The 19,238-nt window shown below is 37.2% G+C and overlaps 3 protein-coding genes across 5 annotated transcripts; 1 reads left to right on the forward strand and 2 right to left on the reverse strand.

Moving 5' to 3' along the window:
• Positions 1 to 311: 311 nt before the first annotated feature.
• Positions 312 to 2,938, reverse strand: LOC132123871 (protein MIX23-like). The gene is made up of 5 exons (XM_059534567.1): positions 2,675 to 2,938; positions 1,115 to 1,240; positions 809 to 955; positions 658 to 717; positions 312 to 584 (listed from the first exon to the last, which is right to left on the reverse strand). The coding sequence occupies exons 1-5, from the start codon at positions 2,723 to 2,725 to the stop codon at positions 534 to 536; spliced, it is 435 nt and encodes a 144-aa protein (XP_059390550.1). The 5' UTR covers positions 2,726 to 2,938; the 3' UTR covers positions 312 to 533.
• A 172-nt stretch (positions 2,939 to 3,110) lies between these two features.
• Positions 3,111 to 6,603, forward strand: LOC132123870 (protein FAM162B-like). The gene is made up of 5 exons (XM_059534565.1): positions 3,111 to 3,304; positions 4,766 to 4,849; positions 5,140 to 5,251; positions 6,054 to 6,162; positions 6,258 to 6,603. Exons 1-5 carry the CDS (start codon positions 3,253 to 3,255, stop codon positions 6,372 to 6,374), a joined length of 474 nt encoding a protein of 157 aa, XP_059390548.1. The 5' UTR covers positions 3,111 to 3,252; the 3' UTR covers positions 6,375 to 6,603.
• Positions 6,604 to 7,192: 589 nt separating this feature from the next.
• On the reverse strand, positions 7,193 to 17,408 carry LOC132123872 (importin subunit alpha-5-like). 3 transcript variants are annotated; one of them, XM_059534568.1, is made up of 14 exons: positions 17,255 to 17,408; positions 16,222 to 16,358; positions 15,061 to 15,174; positions 14,869 to 14,968; positions 14,692 to 14,786; positions 13,657 to 13,788; positions 13,123 to 13,211; positions 12,946 to 13,045; positions 11,777 to 11,940; positions 11,136 to 11,214; positions 10,933 to 11,058; positions 10,473 to 10,600; positions 10,172 to 10,347; positions 7,193 to 8,929 (listed from the first exon to the last, which is right to left on the reverse strand). In XM_059534568.1, the coding sequence occupies exons 1-14, from the start codon at positions 17,367 to 17,369 to the stop codon at positions 8,742 to 8,744; spliced, it is 1,743 nt and encodes a 580-aa protein (XP_059390551.1). In that variant the 5' UTR covers positions 17,370 to 17,408; the 3' UTR covers positions 7,193 to 8,741. The 3 variants fall into 3 exon arrangements, with proteins under 3 accessions (XP_059390551.1, XP_059390552.1, XP_059390553.1); XM_059534569.1 differs by having other exon boundaries at positions 16,222 to 16,355; positions 17,255 to 17,391; XM_059534570.1 differs by lacking the exon at positions 17,255 to 17,408 and adding an exon at positions 17,018 to 17,138.
• Between the last annotated feature and the right edge of the window lie 1,830 nt (positions 17,409 to 19,238).

Raw genomic sequence — 19,238 nt, forward strand, 5'->3', positions numbered from 1 at the left:
ATGAATTTATCATTTGTATGCTTTTTGTATGATCTGCTCATGCCCCAGTGATGGTTATGTAGGGGTTGGCCTTCATGCATACTTTTGTCTAAAAATCATACAATTCATATCGTACAAATTCATACGAAATCGCCAACTTGAGAAATAGTTATGTTTTCCCATCACACCAGGTTGGAAATCCCCAGCTTTAACCTTTGACACAGGTGGCCACGTCAGTGTCTGAGAACAGATCAATAATCTTAAAGTCTCCGACTTCACGTCAAATTTACATCAATCAAAATGCAATAAAATCACAGACTAAGTTTCAGCAATTGGAAAACATTTCATGGTTTATAAAATACTTTTGTACACTATTTATACAAAAAGGTTTACAGGACTTGGACAACAGTAGTGTTTCTTCACTGTAGAAACACAAAGCCACAGAGCATAATGATGGAGGAGGATTTGTGGTGTGAGTGGTAATGTCTAGGCTCAGCTCCAGGTGTTTTCCTCAGAACAACTTTGTGGTTTTATGTAGACAACGGAAGGAATATTCACTTGAGCTTGGGAGGGATGTAGTGAACTCGGCACCTTTCGTTGAAAACCTGGGGAAAAACGTGATCATTAAGAAATATTTCAAAACCACTCGTAATCAATAGGAGGCACTCAATAACTCACCTTCAGACTCTGGTCATTGACCACTTCTTCAACATTTAGCTCAGACTGCATGAGTTTTAACTGTAGGGAAATTAAGAAAAATGATACAGAAATCAAACAAGATTACAACCATTTGTAACCCAAGTACATACTGTATATATAAAGGCATTACCTTAGTTTGCTCTTTCCTGAGTTGCTTGATAACTGACAAGTTGTCACTATCTTTTGCCCTCTTTTCACGTAACTGCCCAACGATAGCAGAGGTTTCTGTAATACATGACTTTATAGCCTTATCTCTAGAAAGATGAGCTTCCATGAGCTGAAAGGCAAAGGCAGTAGAGAAAAATGGCTTGTAATTAAAACATCACAGTAAACGACAGTACACTAAAACCAGTCATACATCAAGAACAAAAATAGGGGGTCTCTAATAATCATTTTAGATTATAAAATAAAAAGTACTCTTTACGGTGATACATACAGATTCATAAAGTTCTTTGCAGGTCTGTGTGGCGTCCACTTTGCCTGAAAAGGATGCAGTGGGCACAGTGGTATTGAGGGCATGGACAATTCTGTCATCTATGTTGCGCATCACTTTTAACACCTCCTACAGGTCAAAAAGAGAGATGTACAGTATATCAATGTAAATAAAATAATAAAAATAAATAAGAGCCATAAATAAGACCACAGGGAGACGCCAAAAGACCACTAAACCTGCTGACTTAACCTGATTGTACATGCAACTTTATGGATCCATTCAGAATAACTAAACCACTGACCAGCGCATAATCTAAAACTCAGTACCACCTGCAACATGTCAGAAGTGCCGGTGTTGTTCCCAATTTTGTCCCCTGCCAAATTTCACAAGGATTGGACAGCAGAAGACTGGTGCAAAGTTATTTTCTCTGATGAAACTCCCTTCTGACTATTTAGGACATCTGGAAAATTGATTGATTGGAGAAGAAAAGGTAAACGCTACCATGAATCCTGTGACGTGCCAACAGTGAAGCATCCTGAGACCATCCATGTGTGGGGTTGCTTTTCAACAAAAGGAGTTGGCTCTCTCATAATTCTGCCTAAATACACTGCCATGAATAACGAATGGTATCAAAACGTCCTGCAAGAGTGACTTCTTCCAACGATCCATGAGCAATCTGAAGATGATCCGTGCATTTTCCAGCATGCTGGAGCACCATGTCACAAAAAGCAAGAGTGATAAAGAAGAGGTTTGAAGATCATTACATTGAAATTTTGGATCTGTGGCAATCTAACCCCCCAGATCTAAATCCCATAGAAGAACCTGTGGTCAGTCCTCGAAAGGCGAGTGGACAAGCAGAAGCTCACAAATTGTGATCAACTCTAAGAACTAACAAGGCAAGAATGGATCACCATCAGTCAGGATTTGTCCCAGAAGCTAATATCCAGCATGCCAAGTGAACTGCAGAGGTTATGAAGAACAAGAGTAAATATTGACTCATATATATTTTTTTGCCAATAAAAGCCTTTAAAACTTATGAAATGCTCATCATAAGTATCACCGGCCCACTCCAAACACTGCACATGACATTTAAAAAGTGTACAGTAAAACTACATGTACATAGGTAGCTGACATTTCAAGCAGAGTACTGCAGTTTGACAAAATCGGTTTCAAACTACATTTTCTAATTATTGTGTAATTACTATGCATGCGTATTTATGAGTTTAAATTAAGAGGGACACTAGGATTACCTAAGAAATAATGTACTTCAAAAAACTTAAAGGATCTAATGAAAAAAAATATATTTCTGTATTTTGTATTGTGTATAAATGATAGCTCGTCTAATGCATGCATTTATATTTATAAGCAACAGCACAGTTGCTTAATCGCTCATGTTTGCTTTGCTGCTCATTGAACTTCACTACTGCATGTAACAGTCCACGAGGGTCAGCCATTTGCACAGCATTCGCGTTAACATCACAGCTACGTGCTTAAAACAATCAGTGTGCGTTTGTAAATCCTGTATAATTTTATCCTGACCGCTGACAACTTAGCACGTTTTACCTGAAACATTGAAAAGTCTTCACAGTTCAGAACTCCACCGGGCGCCGCCATAGTGGACTGAAGAGGTCCTGCGCGCTGAGGGTGTCTGAAAACTGCCTGAGTTACATTTACTACAAAATCTGTTTTTCTGGACACTTACTAAACAACGTTACATGCAGTTATTGAGTATTAGCGCATGCTTATATTATCGTGAATAAAAATTAACAGAGATTGTGAAACATAATTATTTCTCAAGATAAAAAGGACCCAGATTAAACGTGAGCGTGTAAAATCCAACAGGTGATTTATGCGAAATGTATTACAGGAATGCAAATATTATGTATTATATTTAACTTTACTTTTAGCTATACCATTTACAACTGCATGCGTGTTACGCTGACTTTATATAAAGGAAGTCCTTAACAGGCGGCTGCTCAGTGCTCAGGGTCCTTCAGTCAGTGTTTCGGCAACTCTGCTTTCGTAAAAGAACACGAGCTGACTGACTTTAGTTTGAGGAACTGAACCTGGCATTGTCATTTGGATACCATTTCATAGCTTAAAATTGTCATTTTCTTTCATCATATTTTTCTTCAGGAGTCATGACCTTCAACATGATCAGGGGGCCTCGCGCTGTCTTTGGCACTTTAATAGGTCAGTATTTTCCGTGTGATATTTGTTTTAAACGCTGTCAGACAGCAAGATAATGAGCTCTGACACTGGGCACAGCTGGCATTCTTCAAACACTTATCCACATACAACTAGCAGTGAAAAAATTATTATAAATAAATTGTGACGCAGTTTAATTTTTCGAGATTGGCATGATTAGATTCATAATATTGCTTAAAGTTTGTGTGCATGTATTTAATAACTTTTGATTAATGTTTTTATCTAGTAACGTTACGATTTTACAACAATATCTGATCTCTCTCTTACAAAAATGTAATTTCCAGTAAAATAAAAGTTATTTTGTAGAGATTTCATAAGCTCATGTTATTAATGTCTTAAGCCGGTAATTTACGTGGTATAGTTTAGTATGTCATCAAAATGGAAATTACATTACACACACACACACACACACACACACACACATACATATATATATATATATATATATATATAAAACAAAACAAGCAAGAATATGTATGTACCATACCAAAGGTACTATAGTTAAATTCCTTGCCAACTACAACACTCACAACTGAATTTATTATATATATATATATATATATATATATATATATATATATATATATATATATATATATATATATATATATATATATATATATATATATATATATATATAGTGTGTGTGATAATATTATAAAAATAATATTACTAAAAGCAGTGGTAATGTGGGATTGATCTGTATGTCATCAAATATATATATATATATATATATATATATATATATATATATGTATGTATATGTATGTCATAGTCATGAAAATAAAGAAAACTCTTTGAATGAGAAGGTGTGTCCAAACTTTCGGTCTGTACTGTATATATATAATATATGTATGTATGTTACGTTCGCACTTTCTAGTCTAGGAGAAAGAAAGAAGCATAAAAAAGTTGCAGGAAGAAAGTGATAGAACTCCTGTCTCCAGATGTGTGTGTGTGTGTGTGTGTGTGTGTGTGTGTGTGTGTGTATATATACACACACATATATATTACTGTATTTTGGTGGAATAGATGTGGTGTTTTTGCGGGAACAGTTAAGTATAACTTGCACATAGTTTTTTTTCCCCCTAACAAATGTCAAACATTCAAATTATTAAGTAATTAATAAATATTAAACAGCTGCTCAAATGATAAATCAAAGGTTTAAATGCAATGTCATTTCCTCATCTGGGGGGAAAATAAAACAAAACAACAAAAACGTTTTAAACTTGTATCAGTGCAAATGTAACCGGAAAAAGCACATTTGTGTTGTATAAACATCATCATCATACAGTGGAAATGTATCACCATGACAAACTTAAAGGGACAGTTCAGCTAAAAATGTTCCACTAAGGAATGAAAGTCAAACTATTTTAAAACAACACAAGGGGGAGTAAATGAGAGAATTTTCACTTTAGGCTGAACTATACCTTTAATTTCCTCCTAAAGGGCAGGTGAGGAGAGGTGTGATGACCACAGGGAGCAGACGACTGTGCAGCAAGCCTCAAGAGGGGGTATCCGCACCCAACCAGGGTCAGCACTCAAATATCCATTCAGTTCTACCTACCTGCATTAGAAGGCGGAGCATATGCCATGACACAGCACCTGGCATGACACAGCACTTTTACATGCTAATTTAATTGCAGAATTCCAGCACATTCTGTTCTATAGAAGGTTTTCAATTCAAAGAAGGAATTTAAAAGCAAGAATAAACATGCACGTAACAGTGTAATTAAGTTCCTGTTTTGACTGTTCTACAAGGATCAGATTGTACAAAATGGACTAACTTCACCTTGTGCTTCCTCTCTCCTTGTTGCTTTTAGCACCAGGGCTTGGGTTTAAAGTACCAGGCTACCGCCCATCAGAATGGGATAAAAAGATGTTGGTGTGGTCCGGGCGATTCAAAACCGCAGAACAGATTCCAGAGTTTGCGTCGTAAGTGGGCTATTCCTGTTTACATTGATAGAAGCCCCCAGCTCCAGGCATAATTCTGAGCATATAGTTGGTATATGAAGTCAAGTGGCTGAAGTTCTGCCAGTGTATTGGTGGAACACAACAGGCGTCTGCTGTGAGGATCAAACGAGATTTACTCGCCGTGTACTGTCAGGTAATTAGTGTAATTCATGGTATCTGGAGGGAGATCAGAGTGGACTCTGTGATGTTAGATGCAAAAAAGAGCAGGCAAGTCCTGTGTGACCTGCCATACATAGTTAATTTTTTTATGAGGAAAAAAAAAAAACACTGATTCATTTAAATGATCCAGATTCTTAAAATTCTTTAAACAATTACTATGCAGTTACTTTTAGTTGCTGTTTCAAAACATGTCACAGCAAAGGAAATCAAATTTTAAATGTATTGTTTTTTTAAGTTCTCAGTCTGCTTTGAAAAAAACCTTGAAATAATGTCAAGAAGCATCTTTCAATTAAGTTGTCATATATGCAAAAACAATTTGTATTGGATCAGTGATGATCGATTCAAATACAAATGACTGATGAACTGGTTCTTTTTAGTTAATCAGAAGCACACAGCGCTACTAGTGAAGCCCGATTCAAGAAGAAATGACTCTGAGCTAGTTCTTTTAACCATTAATTCAAAAATATGATGTACCTGTTTGAATTAGTATTGGCACTGAAATCGAATATGAAAATACAGGTCAATACCTTTCCATATCTTCATGGACTTACTTTTTAATGAAATAGTGTTTTCTATACTTATGAAAATACCGTGCTGTTTTCAGATTTGAGATGATTGATGCTGCCAGGAACAGACTGCGTGTGAAGGCCTGCTATGTCATGATGGCAATGACCATCCTGGCATGCCTCATCATGTCTGTCACTGGCAAACGGGTAATAAAAAGTGTGCTGCTGTATAAATTAAAAGCTGTCTTAGCTTGTGTAAATACATGGTTGTCATATCCTTTAACCACTATCTTCAATAACAGGCGGCGAGTCGGAATGACAACCTGACCAATCGTAACATGGAGAAGAAGGCTCGATGGAGAGAAGAGGCACAGAAAGAAAAGGAGGCAGCCATTGCACTTGCAGAGAAAGCCCAGTGAGATGCTTCCATCACAGCTCACAAGGCCCATGTCTCAGTGTCACCTGGGATCATACAACAGCCAGTTATTTAATGTTAAACGCCACACACCATGGGAACTCCGGTGGACTTCCTTTGCATAGTAAACTGATTTTTTAGAGAAGTATATAAAATAAAGATTTTAGATCTTCCTTGTTATTTTTTTTGTATGTATACATATATTAAGAAAAAATAAAATGGTGTCCCACTGATATTTCTGATAAGTCTTATTGTTAACTTGTTTTGTAGCTTGTATTTAATAGTAATAATGTTAAAACTATATGAGCTCTACATTGACTTTATAATGCTTCATTTAAATTGTAGTATTTACATATTTAAAAAAAGTATTTATTTAGGCACAGCTTTACACTTCACAAGATGTAAGCTGAGTTTTATCAGTTGTTTGGACTCTCATTCTGACGGCACCCATTCACTGCAGAGGTTCCACTGGTGAGCATGTGATGTAATGCTAAATTTCTCCAAATCTGTTCTGATGAACAAACTCTGCATCTTGGATGACCTGAGGGTGATTATGTTTTCAGCACATTTTCATTTTTGAGTGAATTATTCCTTTAAGGTTCTCCTAAAGCTTATGTTTGTCTGTGCTTGATTAAAATGATCAACCAGAAGTAAAATAGCATAGCTAATAGCACTAAATTGCATAGAAAAAAAGATAAAAATCTTAATGAGTGGATGTTCAAAAGATTGAGTGTACATGAATAAATGCATAATGGTGCAAAATTTTGTGAATGATGAATGAGTCTCTAACAGATCTCTTAATTAAATCACTTGACCACAAGCTTCATGAAACAGCATTTATGCAAATGGCGTAACAGAGAACAGTTACACAATCTCAATACGACAGCAGTATTGAACACAAAGAGCTGGTCATCTCTTGGGAAGAATCTGACATTGAAATAAGAAAACTTGAGTAAACAATCATATCTTCAGCTAATACCCAGGAAATCTTGAGTTTAAATGTGTTGATAAATTCTTTTAAAGTCCATTTGTTTGTCATTTTCCACCTCCATTTTTTAAAATGAGGATTATGGCACCTTCGGTATTTAGAGATTCTAACCCTCGTAAAAATACAATAAAAACCGAACAACAAAAAAGAACAACTTTCTGCTCTGTATTTTTCCGTATTCCGTTCTAGTCACTTGGTGTGTCTGAATGTGTGTCCGCATTCAGCATGATTAGACATTAATATTTAAGTGTCTCACACACACACGTCAGGAAGCTAAAGCCTTTTCAGCTCAATTTTCAACAGCTTGTTAAAATATGTTGGAAGCTTTGAAAGGGTTGGAGTTTTTTCAGCCAGGATGAGGCAGCTCTCTTAAATACTTAGTGTTTTCTGTAAGTACATCCCGTAATGCAGGTACACACCATTCCTCTTCACCTCAATATCCTGAGAAGCTTTTTGGGGGCCTTAAACAGACTACAGAGGTTCGAATCTAAACAAAGGGTGTCTTTTCTGAACGTAAAGTGCCAATGAAGATGATGCTCATGTGAAATTGTCTTCTTGAAGTATCAAATGGTCTAATGCACAGGATACAGGACCTGTCTTTTTGTCTGTCCAGCAGTCTCGGTGAGCAGGAAGACTCCAACTCCCAGAATTCCAAAGGTGCAAATGTGTAACCCTAAAAGGAGAGGCGGAGCCTATACAGTTCAGTCACTGTCGGAATACATGTTCAACGCTAGTCAAAGTAAGAGACCGTCTGACTGGCATTATCAGTCAGAAAGCCCGGACCCCTCAGTACGGCTTTGAGTTGTGTGGGTCAAACGAGAAGGTAAAAGTGCCTTGTATTTAGCAGACATCCGTTTGAGTTTTCTGCTGCACATTGACTGCAACTTTTTTTGGGTGGGGGTATTTTAGAGACATGCAAACACAGTCACACGGTCAGTCCAGTGTTTTACAACAGATGGAAAGCAGATCCCTTGTCAAAGTCCATATTGCAGTCATGTCACACAAGCTGTGCTTTCCCAGCATCTGTTTAGTCATCGCTGAATGCAGTTTTCCTGAATCTGGATGAGGGACTGATGGGATATGTCTGCTTTGAAAGGCTGAATGACAGTTTAATGAAGGAAGTGGGATATTTAAGTCAAAAGATCTACTGGTCACGTTTTCTGCATCAGGAGAGGAAGTTGCTATCGTTCTGGACCGGGCCAGGGAAGTAGGACAAGAGGGGGGAAATGGGTTGACCGGCAACACACGCTCTTGTATATCACACCTTAATTAAAATGTTCATATGTTAAAACCTTTGCTCTGTTGGGTCAGGGGGTGTGGGGGTGGTGTGCTGTTCACCCTCCAGGGTGGATTGCTTTGAGAAGAAGGGGGAGGAGGAAAGTGTTAAAGTTGGAAACCCTCCATGGGAGCCTCACACTGCTGGAAAAGGAACTGCTGCTGCTGGAGGTCAACAGCAGGTGCCAGGGCCGGATCTTCATCCTCTGTGCTGAAGTAGCGCTCAATCAGGTCAAAAGCCTTCTGGTAGATCTCCTGGTTCTCATGGCCCTGCAGAAACTCCAATTTGTCCAACCCTGGTGGAAAGCAACAGAATTTTTTATCGTAAAAAATTTGTATCGTATCGTTTTACTTTTTGTTTATATTTTATGTTGTCATATTCATTAATTTTAGTCAGTTTTACTTTTGTACAACTTTAAGTTGTTGAGGGTAACATTTGAAGGAGTTTAAAATGTAAATCAAGCATTTTAAAACAAACGTTATCTCCTTGCGACAATCTGATCTCCTGAAATAAATGACGTTGTCAAGGTTAACATTTCTTAAGATTAGAAGGATTTAGTGTTGAAAGGTTGGGATGTAATGAAGGGTCTGAAAACCCCAGAGAACCAATTAAAGACATATGATCAGCCAAGGACAAATAAAAAAAGAAGACCTTTATTTATTTTTTTATTTTTTACCCCATTCAATAATGACATTATGACAACAATAAAATAAGTTATTAAGAGATATGTTATTACAATTTTTATACTGTATTATTTAAAATTATACAAATCAAAAAAAATATATATATTTTGATTGCTATAATACCACTGTACTGTAAAATTAAAAGAAATTATAATTTTATTTTACAGTAAAACAGTAGAATTAGAATACTAATATTCATGTCTTTCTAAATTCCTTTGCTTTCAAATATTAAAACAAAGCTTTTTAGGCAGAAGATTGCGTAGATTTTTTTTTTTGCTCTAATAAGTTTGTCCACAAGGTGGCATCACTGGCCCAAGTTGTTGTTTCAGTAAAAAAAAAAAAAAAAAAACCTTGGATAAGACAACTTAAACCGAAGGCCTGAATAGACAAGTGCTTTTTTTGATTACTTTTGGCACAGATACTGGTCAAGAATAAAACTTAATGCTTATGTGTTTGTGCACGCTATCAAATTTAAACTATATATAAAAAAACAAAAAAAAAACACTAGCTTGTGTGTCAGAAGCTTTAAAGGGTTAGTTCATCAAAAAATGAAAATTATGTCATTTAAAACATCATTAATGACATAATTTTCATTTTTGGGTGAACTATCCCTTTAAGACCCATATTGTACTTCAGTTTTCTTTTGTTGAAAACAAATTTATAGATGATTCTCACTGCATTCTTTCAGATATGGTGTTTGTTTGGAGCAGCATTTACTGGGAATCAAGCCACTCAGAGACTATTTGTTTTCCATGAATTTACGCAACTGGGTGGGTCATACTTCTCAGGTCAGAAAATATGGAAATCTATATAAATCACATCCCTGGACTTAGCAAGTGTGATGGCTAACATACCATATGCCTCCTCAATGAGGGCGCAGTAGGGGTTGATTCCTCCTCCTCTCTTAGCTTCCAGCTCACCCAGCCTTAGGATGTTCTCCAAGCCATTCAGAGCCACCTGTACAATCTTTGAATCCATCTGCGTCATTAGGTCACATAATGGCTTGATGCAACCAAGCTCAACAAGATGCCTGAGGAGAAGATTAAAGCATTGAAATATAAAGCTGTCTTGGTTGCTGAGGCAGGAAGTGATCTGATAACAAATTTTCACAAGAAATACGTGTTAATAGCAGGTTAAAGCAGTAATTTGTTTCACCTGATCTGCTCAGAAGAACCGCCAGATGTGGCGTTTGTGATGGCCCATGCTGCCTCCTTTTTTGTACGGAACTCTGCATTTTGCATAATATTTATCAATGGGGGCAGCAAGTCTGCATCTATCACCATCTACAAAGATCAAAACAAAGATTGCTAGAGAGAAACAGACATTTAGGGCATTTACAGACCTGCACGGTTATTTGATTTGTTTGATGTCGTTATGCAAGTTTGGTTGGGTTGCTTTCTCACCACAAGCAAACCACTCTAGAATAAATTTTTAATTGGCCAGTGACCACCTTGTCTCAGACCCATTGTTTACTCGAGTGCCATGTATATTATATGCCCAAATTAACCAAACGAAGGTGGAAAACATGCCAGGTTCCAAGACAAATGCTCCAAATGAGCCAGGTGTGAAAATGCAAACTGACATTTGTGTGTTAACTGTGTAAACATGCATGTACCTGTATTTGTGCACGGTTCCCGGCTGTGATATTGGAAATGGTCCAACATGCCTCTTTTTTAATGGACTCTTTCGGGCTACTCAACAGGTGAAGAAGACTTTGCAGGGCAGAGCAGTTAAGAATCACCTGTTCATGAGAAAACAAATGATGTTACGCCCAAAATATGTAACAGCTACAACATTACTGCAGAGGAGTAAAGAAACCTGAGTCTGTAAGTCATCTCCTGTGACTATGTTCCCCACGGCTCTTAAAGCAGGAGACACCACCTTATATTCTGCATGTCTGGAACACATGGAAACATGACCTCAGAAAACTGCTCTTACTCTTAAGGATTTTAAGTAGTGCCCAGAAAAATACAAAGTAAAGAAGCCATCTTAAAAGCCTAAGCCAGTGGATCTCAACCTGGGGGGGCTTGGGCCCACTAGGGGGCCTCGGCAAACTTTCAGGAAGGTCTCAAAATGGCTTTAAAATTACTTTAAATAAATCTAAATATCATTAAAATCAGTTAAAACAACAACAGAAAACTAGATTCTTTAATACTGTTTCTTATTTTAATTCAACGACTTGTTTTAAGGAACAAGTGTTTCCACATTCTTGGAAAACCTGGATATTAAAATAAGTGTAATTTCTAGGCGTATAACGTCATATACATGTACGAAATCTTTTAACTCTGTATTTGCATTTAAATATAATTTTTTATAGGTATGCCAAGCTCTAAAATATTTTTTGGTATCCAGAAATCACAAACATCTGGAAGAGTCATGGGGTCTTCAAATTTTTGTTGTCAATAACTGGAGCCTCAGAGAATCACTTGCTTAAGCTATTCATTATTCTTCTGTCTTACAGCAGCAGCTCCACTAGTCTGCGGCAGACTCCTGAGTCAATAACAGCCTGGATCTTCTCATTGGGACCATCAGATAGATAAGAAAGAGCCCAGCAAGCATCAGCCAAAATGTCGGTATCATTGACAAAGAGCAGCCAGGACAGAACGCTGAGGCACGGCGACACCTGCATTAAAAGACAAATACAACTTGAATCTCACTTTAAATTTAAAGGCGTGTTTAATCTTGTGAGTTAATTTGGTTTATTTAAATTACTTAACTATCAGGTTCATGTTGATTTATGCTGATTTAATAAAAGATGTTAATTAATCCATGTCATTGTAGTAGAAACAAAAATTCATATTTTGACTAAATTTTAAATTAACATGTTCTAGCTTGAGCAAACATGACCATGATGACGTGTACATGTTACCCACGCCAATACCACTGAGGTTTGTGGCTTGTGAAATGAAGTATGACTGTTGCTGTTTGTGTGCTTGCTTGTCATTTGCTTGGCACTTTTCATCTATAATGCTCTCCTCATTTACATACACTAATTCAGACGATTATTTTATTAATCCATTTATTTGATAAACACACCATTACTGAATAAAAGTATTAATTAAAAAAATAATAATCTTTTGAACTTTTGAACATTATAAGGCATTATTATCAGTTTTTTTTTGGCATTATTAGGTCATGTTGCAAGTGCGATATCAATAAGAATATAAAATCTAAATTTTAAGTCTAAGATTTTAAAATTCTCAACTACTGTATTAAAAATACTTAAAAAAAAAAAAAAATAAGGTCAATCTGTTTGAAATGCTACACAACATTATAATGTACAACATGAAAAATAGATATTCATTAAAAATTATATTCAACAGCATACATTAACAGGGTTTAAAATTAGCGTTAGATAATGGTAAGGGTAATCTAAATGAAAAAAAAGGGGAGGAAATTAGTTATTTTATATTAAATAACTAATTTAAATACCTAATAAATTAAATACCAAATATTTATGGTAATATATTTCAAAATACATATAAAGTAATTTTTAAAAACAGGCTTTAACGGATAATTTACCGATACTCTTCCATTTCTGTATATGTACTTTGGAACAATGTGTATTGTAAAAACCAGAGAACAAAAATTTGCACTGAACTACAATGAAACAGGAAGTGACTTTTACCTTGGCAAAATCTGGGGGTGGGTTTTTTCCTCTGCACAGATTAGACAGAGCCCAAACTGCGTTCCTCATCATAGTCAGACGGTTTTGTTTAGCCAATAACCTGTCATAAGAATCTGTATCATTAGAACAACTATTCAACAGTAAGGTTGTTCTAAAGCATATGGTTACATGACTTACAGTACTAGAGAGGGAAGAATATTGCAGTCCAGAACATAGTCCCTGCACTCAGTGCTGTCACCTGCAATATTGCCTAAAGCCCACACCGCCTGCAGTGGAAAAAGACAATTTCAAATCACAAATTTAGTCCCTTTTTTAATACTTACAGTATTTTCCGGATTTTAAGTCACACTTTTTTTCATAGTTTGGCTGGTCCTGCGACTTACAGTCAGGAGCGACTTATTTATCAAAATTAATTTAACATGAACCAAGAGAAATGAACCAAGAGAAAACATTACCGTCTACAGCCGCGAGAGGGCGCTCTATGCTGCTCAGTGCTCCTGTAGTCTACACTGAAAACATAGAGCGCCCTCTCGCGGCTGTAGATGGTAATGTTTTCTCTTGGTGCTAAATAAATGCGACTTATAGTCCAGTGCGACTTATATATGTTTTTTCCCTCGTCATGACGTATTTTTGGACTTATACATAGGTGCGACTTATAGTCCGAAAAATACTGTAACTGTTCCCATTTGTGCCCTTTCAGCGAGAGTTTACCTGTTCCTGTACATCCTCGAAATCAGAGCTGAGCATCTCAATAAAAATGGGAACCGCCCCAGCCTGGATGACAACCCGCGTCTGATGGGATGTTCCTGATGCAATGTTAGTCAGAACCCACGCTGCTTCAAACTGCACAGAAACAGGACGTCTGTCACCATACTGCAGAAAAGCATTCACTAATGCACCATTCCTGAGCCGAGAGGATTAAGTAACGATAGTGAGAAGACTTGCAGAACATTACAATAGTGTGAGCATGTGATGGGAGAAATTCGTGCCAGGTTGCTCGCTGTCTTACTGATGTGATCTTTACTGATGTCTGCAGGCTGTTCCTCTTTTTCTAGGCTGTATAGTTCATTTTGATATCACTTAGGGTGCTTTCACACTTGGTTCTCGTGCCTGGTCCGAACCAGAGTTTGATGGCTCCCCCACCCCCAGCTGAACTGCATTCATATTATTTTATTTAGGTCCGAACCGCGGTTCGTTTGCATCATCAAGCCAGCAGCTGTTTACCCCTTTGCTTAATAACGACGGTGCAGGAGAAGGCGGCAAATGCATAACATTACTCTTTACACTTTTATGTTTTTAAGTTTTTGTTTTGTTTACAAAGCTTCGGTACATAACGACACTTGCGTCAGTCTTACAAATGTACTGCAAATGCTCTAAAGAACGCTGAAGGCGATCAGAAATGAGATACACAGCTCTCTGCTTGCACCGCATCAGTCACGCTCGTCAGGAAAGTGAGTGAAACACACACAAACACACATTTTCATCAAATAATATGTAATTAATAGCGGTTCACTTCCGCGATTTGGTACGATTGTGTTCACATCAGCAGCAAACCATACCAGAGCTCCTATGACCCCAGACCACAATTTTTAAGCAGACTCGGGTACAGTTCGTGAGTGCTCACCCGAGTTCGGACGACAGCGTTCACATTACCTAAACGAACTGAATTCTGACGTCAATCGAACCCGGGTGCGCACCAAAAGTGCTAGTGTGAAAGCACTCTTAGATACAGCTTACTAGGCTCACCTGTAGCGTGCAGTTCTCTCTTCTTTTCAGGAACTCAACAAATCGTTCCACGACACCAGGGGTGGCAATGACCTCATCAATAGGGGGATTAGGCTCTAATGGAGGGTCAAAGATGTAATTAGCATCCTTTTATCATAAATAGGTTTATGCAAATGCATGAGTTTTGGGGTCTATCACCTTTAGATAAGAGCTTTCTGAAGCGCTGTGTTCCGATGAGCTGTTGTTCAGGGGAGCTGGAGAAGATCATCTGTATCATGTCCTCAGAAATAACACTTCCCTGTAATCCGATGGAAAGACAGAAAAGGTAATACTCTATTTTTTCATCAATAAGTAAAAGACTGTGATTAACTATTGTTTTATCTTTGTCACCGTGATTTGGTCCATGTTGTTGGCCTGTGATTCCAGGTATCCACTGTCCAGCATCCCATCATCCTCCAGTGTCCCATCCTCCTCCACTGTGGCCACATTTCTGCGCTTGAACAGCTGTAAGAACACATAAACTGTGCTCAATAAAAATACCAACATGTGCCACGTAACAGTCCTAATGTTGCATTTCTTTCAAACAAGTCATTTATTTATTACTGTTAAAACATTTTCTCCTGTAGAATCAACTAGAAGTAAGGCATTTGCAGGCTATTTCAAAAGCTGTAAATATTGTGCGGCTTTACATACAAGGCACTATTCTGTTTGTTCGAGCATTTTGTCCAATCTGATACAGTAACATTGTAGAACGAGTCAATCTTTCATTCGTTATCTGGCTCGGCGTTCATCTTCAGTTCTCTCTTCACAGCAGTTCAGTCAGTGTACGGTTTGAGTGTCAGCCACATTAAAAAAGTTAACAGCTTAAGTCATTTGTGGATTAATGCTTATTGGAGACGAGAACAGTTTAAAACTACTCAGTTCGATTTGGTGAACTGGTTCAAGAAGATCCGGTTACATCGAGTGATTCGTTCGCAAACCAGATCTCACTAAACTGCAGTGTTTTGAAATCTCACAACAGACACGGAAGAGAAGACAATGCTGAATAAAGTCGTAGTTTTTGCTATTTTTAGAACAAAATATATTTTTGATGTTTCAAAAAATTCTAACTGACCCTCTGATGTCACATGGACTACTTTGATGATGTTTTTCTTACCTTTCTGGACATGGACAGTATACCGTACACACAGTTTCAATGGAGGGACAGAGCTCTAGGACTAAATCTAAAATATCTTAAACTGTGTTCCAAAGATGAACAGAGGTCTCACGGGTTTAGAACGACATGAGGGTGAGTTATTAATGACATAATTTTAATTTTTGGGTGAACTAACCCTTTAATAGACAACAAAAAAACCTGATAAATATACATTATCGTTCAAATATTTGGGTTAAGTAATATTTTTTAAATTAATCAAATGTGACCGTAAATACGTGGCGTAGTGAAGCTACAAATATATATACACTTATCTTTAAAATAAAATCAAGACACTACCTATGGTAGAATAACTAGATACAAAGCCAAGATCCACAAAGCCACTCCAGCTCTCTTACTTGTTCATCTTTCTTTTGTTTGCGAAGTTGCAGGCCTTCTTCCTCCCTCCTCCTCCTCATCTCATCTGTGTTGAGTGATTTGTTTTTATAGCTTTTGAGACGTGCATTGTCCTTCCCCTGACTCATGATGTTGCCTGCTGGAAAGACATGATCAAAGCAAGATGAGCTCAAGAGGAATCACCAAAACTCGTTAAAAAAAAAGAGTTGCTTGATCTCAGCTAGATGACATGCTTTGAAAGATCATTTAATGTCACTTGTTTCCATCAGCAGTGGACACACACCAATCATAATATAATGCCAGATAAGAATGAACAAACGCAGACCTGACAGAAGCAAAATATATATATATATATATATATATATATATATATATATATATATATATATATATATATATATACATACATACATACATACATACTAATGCAGTCTGTGCTGTAACCTACTCAAAGGACCTCGTCTGTCACTTAGCATAATAATTCAACAAAATCATTGTTTTATTGTACAGTAGGTTGCTGTGATTATCCAACTGGGAAAGTACGGTGATATCTAATAGTTATATTATTAACTCTATTCACCAGTGTTGTTTTCCCTTAAATGACAAAAGAACATGAAGAGAAACAGAGCCAGACTCATGGGCAGTGGCTCTTCAGCCCGCAGTGAAGGGGAGAGAGAGACCCATCCAACCGTCTCCACCTAAAAACACCGCACCAAACACACCAATCCAACCGTACATTGCGCCAAAGAACCGGAGAGGATCGATTTAAGTCAATAAAATGTCATTTTAGCTCCTCACATGGTAGTGATCATCGACTGAACAGCGGGTTTGTTGGTAATATCGTCTTAACACCAGACTCGCCTCCCCCTCCCAGATCTGCGCAGTAGCCTCTGTTAGCTCCCCTGCTAACCCACCCAACAAGGTTGTCCGAGTGCAGTTTTATAATTATGTTTAACATTTCTATCTTTTGAATTTATCATCATATAGAGGGTATAAAAGCATTCAAACACTAATAATCAACAGTGGCGCACTGACCTGTCAAAACGGTCTCCTTTATCCCTGCGTCGTTTAAGCTGCTACCGTTCAGCCTCCACCGGTACAGTGATACTGCGCATGCGCACTGGGAGAGAACATCGTGTGCGAAGCGCATGTCTGGTTCTCGGTGTTGCCAGTTATATATAATGGTGTTTCCATGTCCACTTTTTATAATAAACCTGGTTCATTTTTTTTAATAAGGGAGCTAATAAATATAGGTAGTCGCGGGGTGAGAGTTTTTTTGTGTAGACCTTACAAAACGTTTGCTCGCCTGGTGTAATCATCTTCCGATCATTCGTTTTTTAATTTAATCTTGAAATGTGACAAATGAAAAAAGGGCACCTTTTTAGTTTTTCATTTGTTCAAACAAAACGAAAAATAAAAAATTTGGCTTCTTTTTTGTGTTGAATTATTCGACCTCTACATGTGGGCGGGAAGGAAACGCCCCTCTCCTCTGATTGGTCAACCAAACATTTATTAGTCCTAAAAAAACATAATAAGTGTCCTCTGATGATTCTATGGATTCTTAACGTGTTTATTTCTACTACGTTTTATATATTTATCTTCATCAAACAGGCAGATTAACGAATGGCTTGACACAAACCGTATCGAGGCACAGCCTAGACAGAGCTTTCTTTTGTGTAGACAAATTCTGCAACCCGTGAAATATTCGTTAATTTCATAAATATTAATTTACATCGCACCTGCACTCACAACTACCTAATCGCCTACATCTTTGACACACCGCCTGAAATATTAGAGCTAAACGACTATTAAAATCCGTGAGGCAAAGCTGCACCATGCACTGAAGCGTGGGGAGAATGTTTTGTAGACAAGCACAGACCACCAGGGGCGGATCTAGAAAAATATTGATGGGGTGGCGAGAAGGGGGCAGGAATTTTTGAGGGGTGGCCACATATGGCAGACGTATATATACTGAATTTAGTCACATTTATCACAGTTTGATGATAAATAGTATATGTGCACACTACAAAAGGGCACAGGCTATCATTTACAAACTTAAATCTCATGCAATCAATGTATTGCATTTAAAACAGTTCATATAAGGAATAAGTGACCATACCCCATAAGCACCACCACACTCACTAAAGCATACAGTATGCATCGACATGTAATTAAGAGCACTATAAAAGGTTCATTGTTATCAATATGTCAATTTATTATAAGAAACACAAGACTTTAATAGCCAATGACATTTACAGATGGGGAGACTCAACTGATTTTCTACTGTTTAGTGTTAATCACCATCTAACTCAACGATTCAAAAGCTACATTTAGCCTTAGATGTTATATGAATATGGTCCCTGAAGTATTGGTTTTATTAGCTGACAATAATAATAAATGAATAAACATTATATTGTTTTTGAAAAATTTGGTGTTATTGTTTTGGCAAGTTTAAATTAAAACTATCAATGAAAATTTGTGTGATATTCCTTTAAAATAACGTTTTAGTATATCTTTTTTTTTAAGTATATTTTACTGTGCAATTTCTTACATAATTTCTTTGAGTTAGACCAAACTTTTACTTTGGTGAGTTGTAGACAGAGTTTCTGTGTTTTTTTAATAAACTATTATTATTAGCTAATAGGCCTACTTGACGTATAGCATACTCTACTGTGCAATAGTACTAGATTTCTGTTTGAATTTCTTCAAAGTTATACCGAAATTTTATTTTGACAGGTTGTCATAAAGACATTGCCGTTTCTGTCAGTCTGTGTATACGATACGAATGAATGACGATAGTTTTATCAAATGAAATGGTGAAATACTCTCATAGCGCGCTTGCGTGCACATGTGTAGCCTACATAATGCGTCAATATAGTGAAGAGCTGAAAACACCACGCGTGCTTTGTGTGTGTGTGTGTGTGTAGTAGAGCACACATTCCCAGAGATGTGTATAACAACGCCTACACCTTTAATATTCACAGACACTAGTCCATATCGAGATTTCATTAAATGTACA

Source organism: Carassius carassius, chromosome 42 (assembly GCF_963082965.1).
Source record: "Carassius carassius chromosome 42, fCarCar2.1, whole genome shotgun sequence".
NCBI lineage: Eukaryota > Metazoa > Chordata > Actinopteri > Cypriniformes > Cyprinidae > Carassius > Carassius carassius.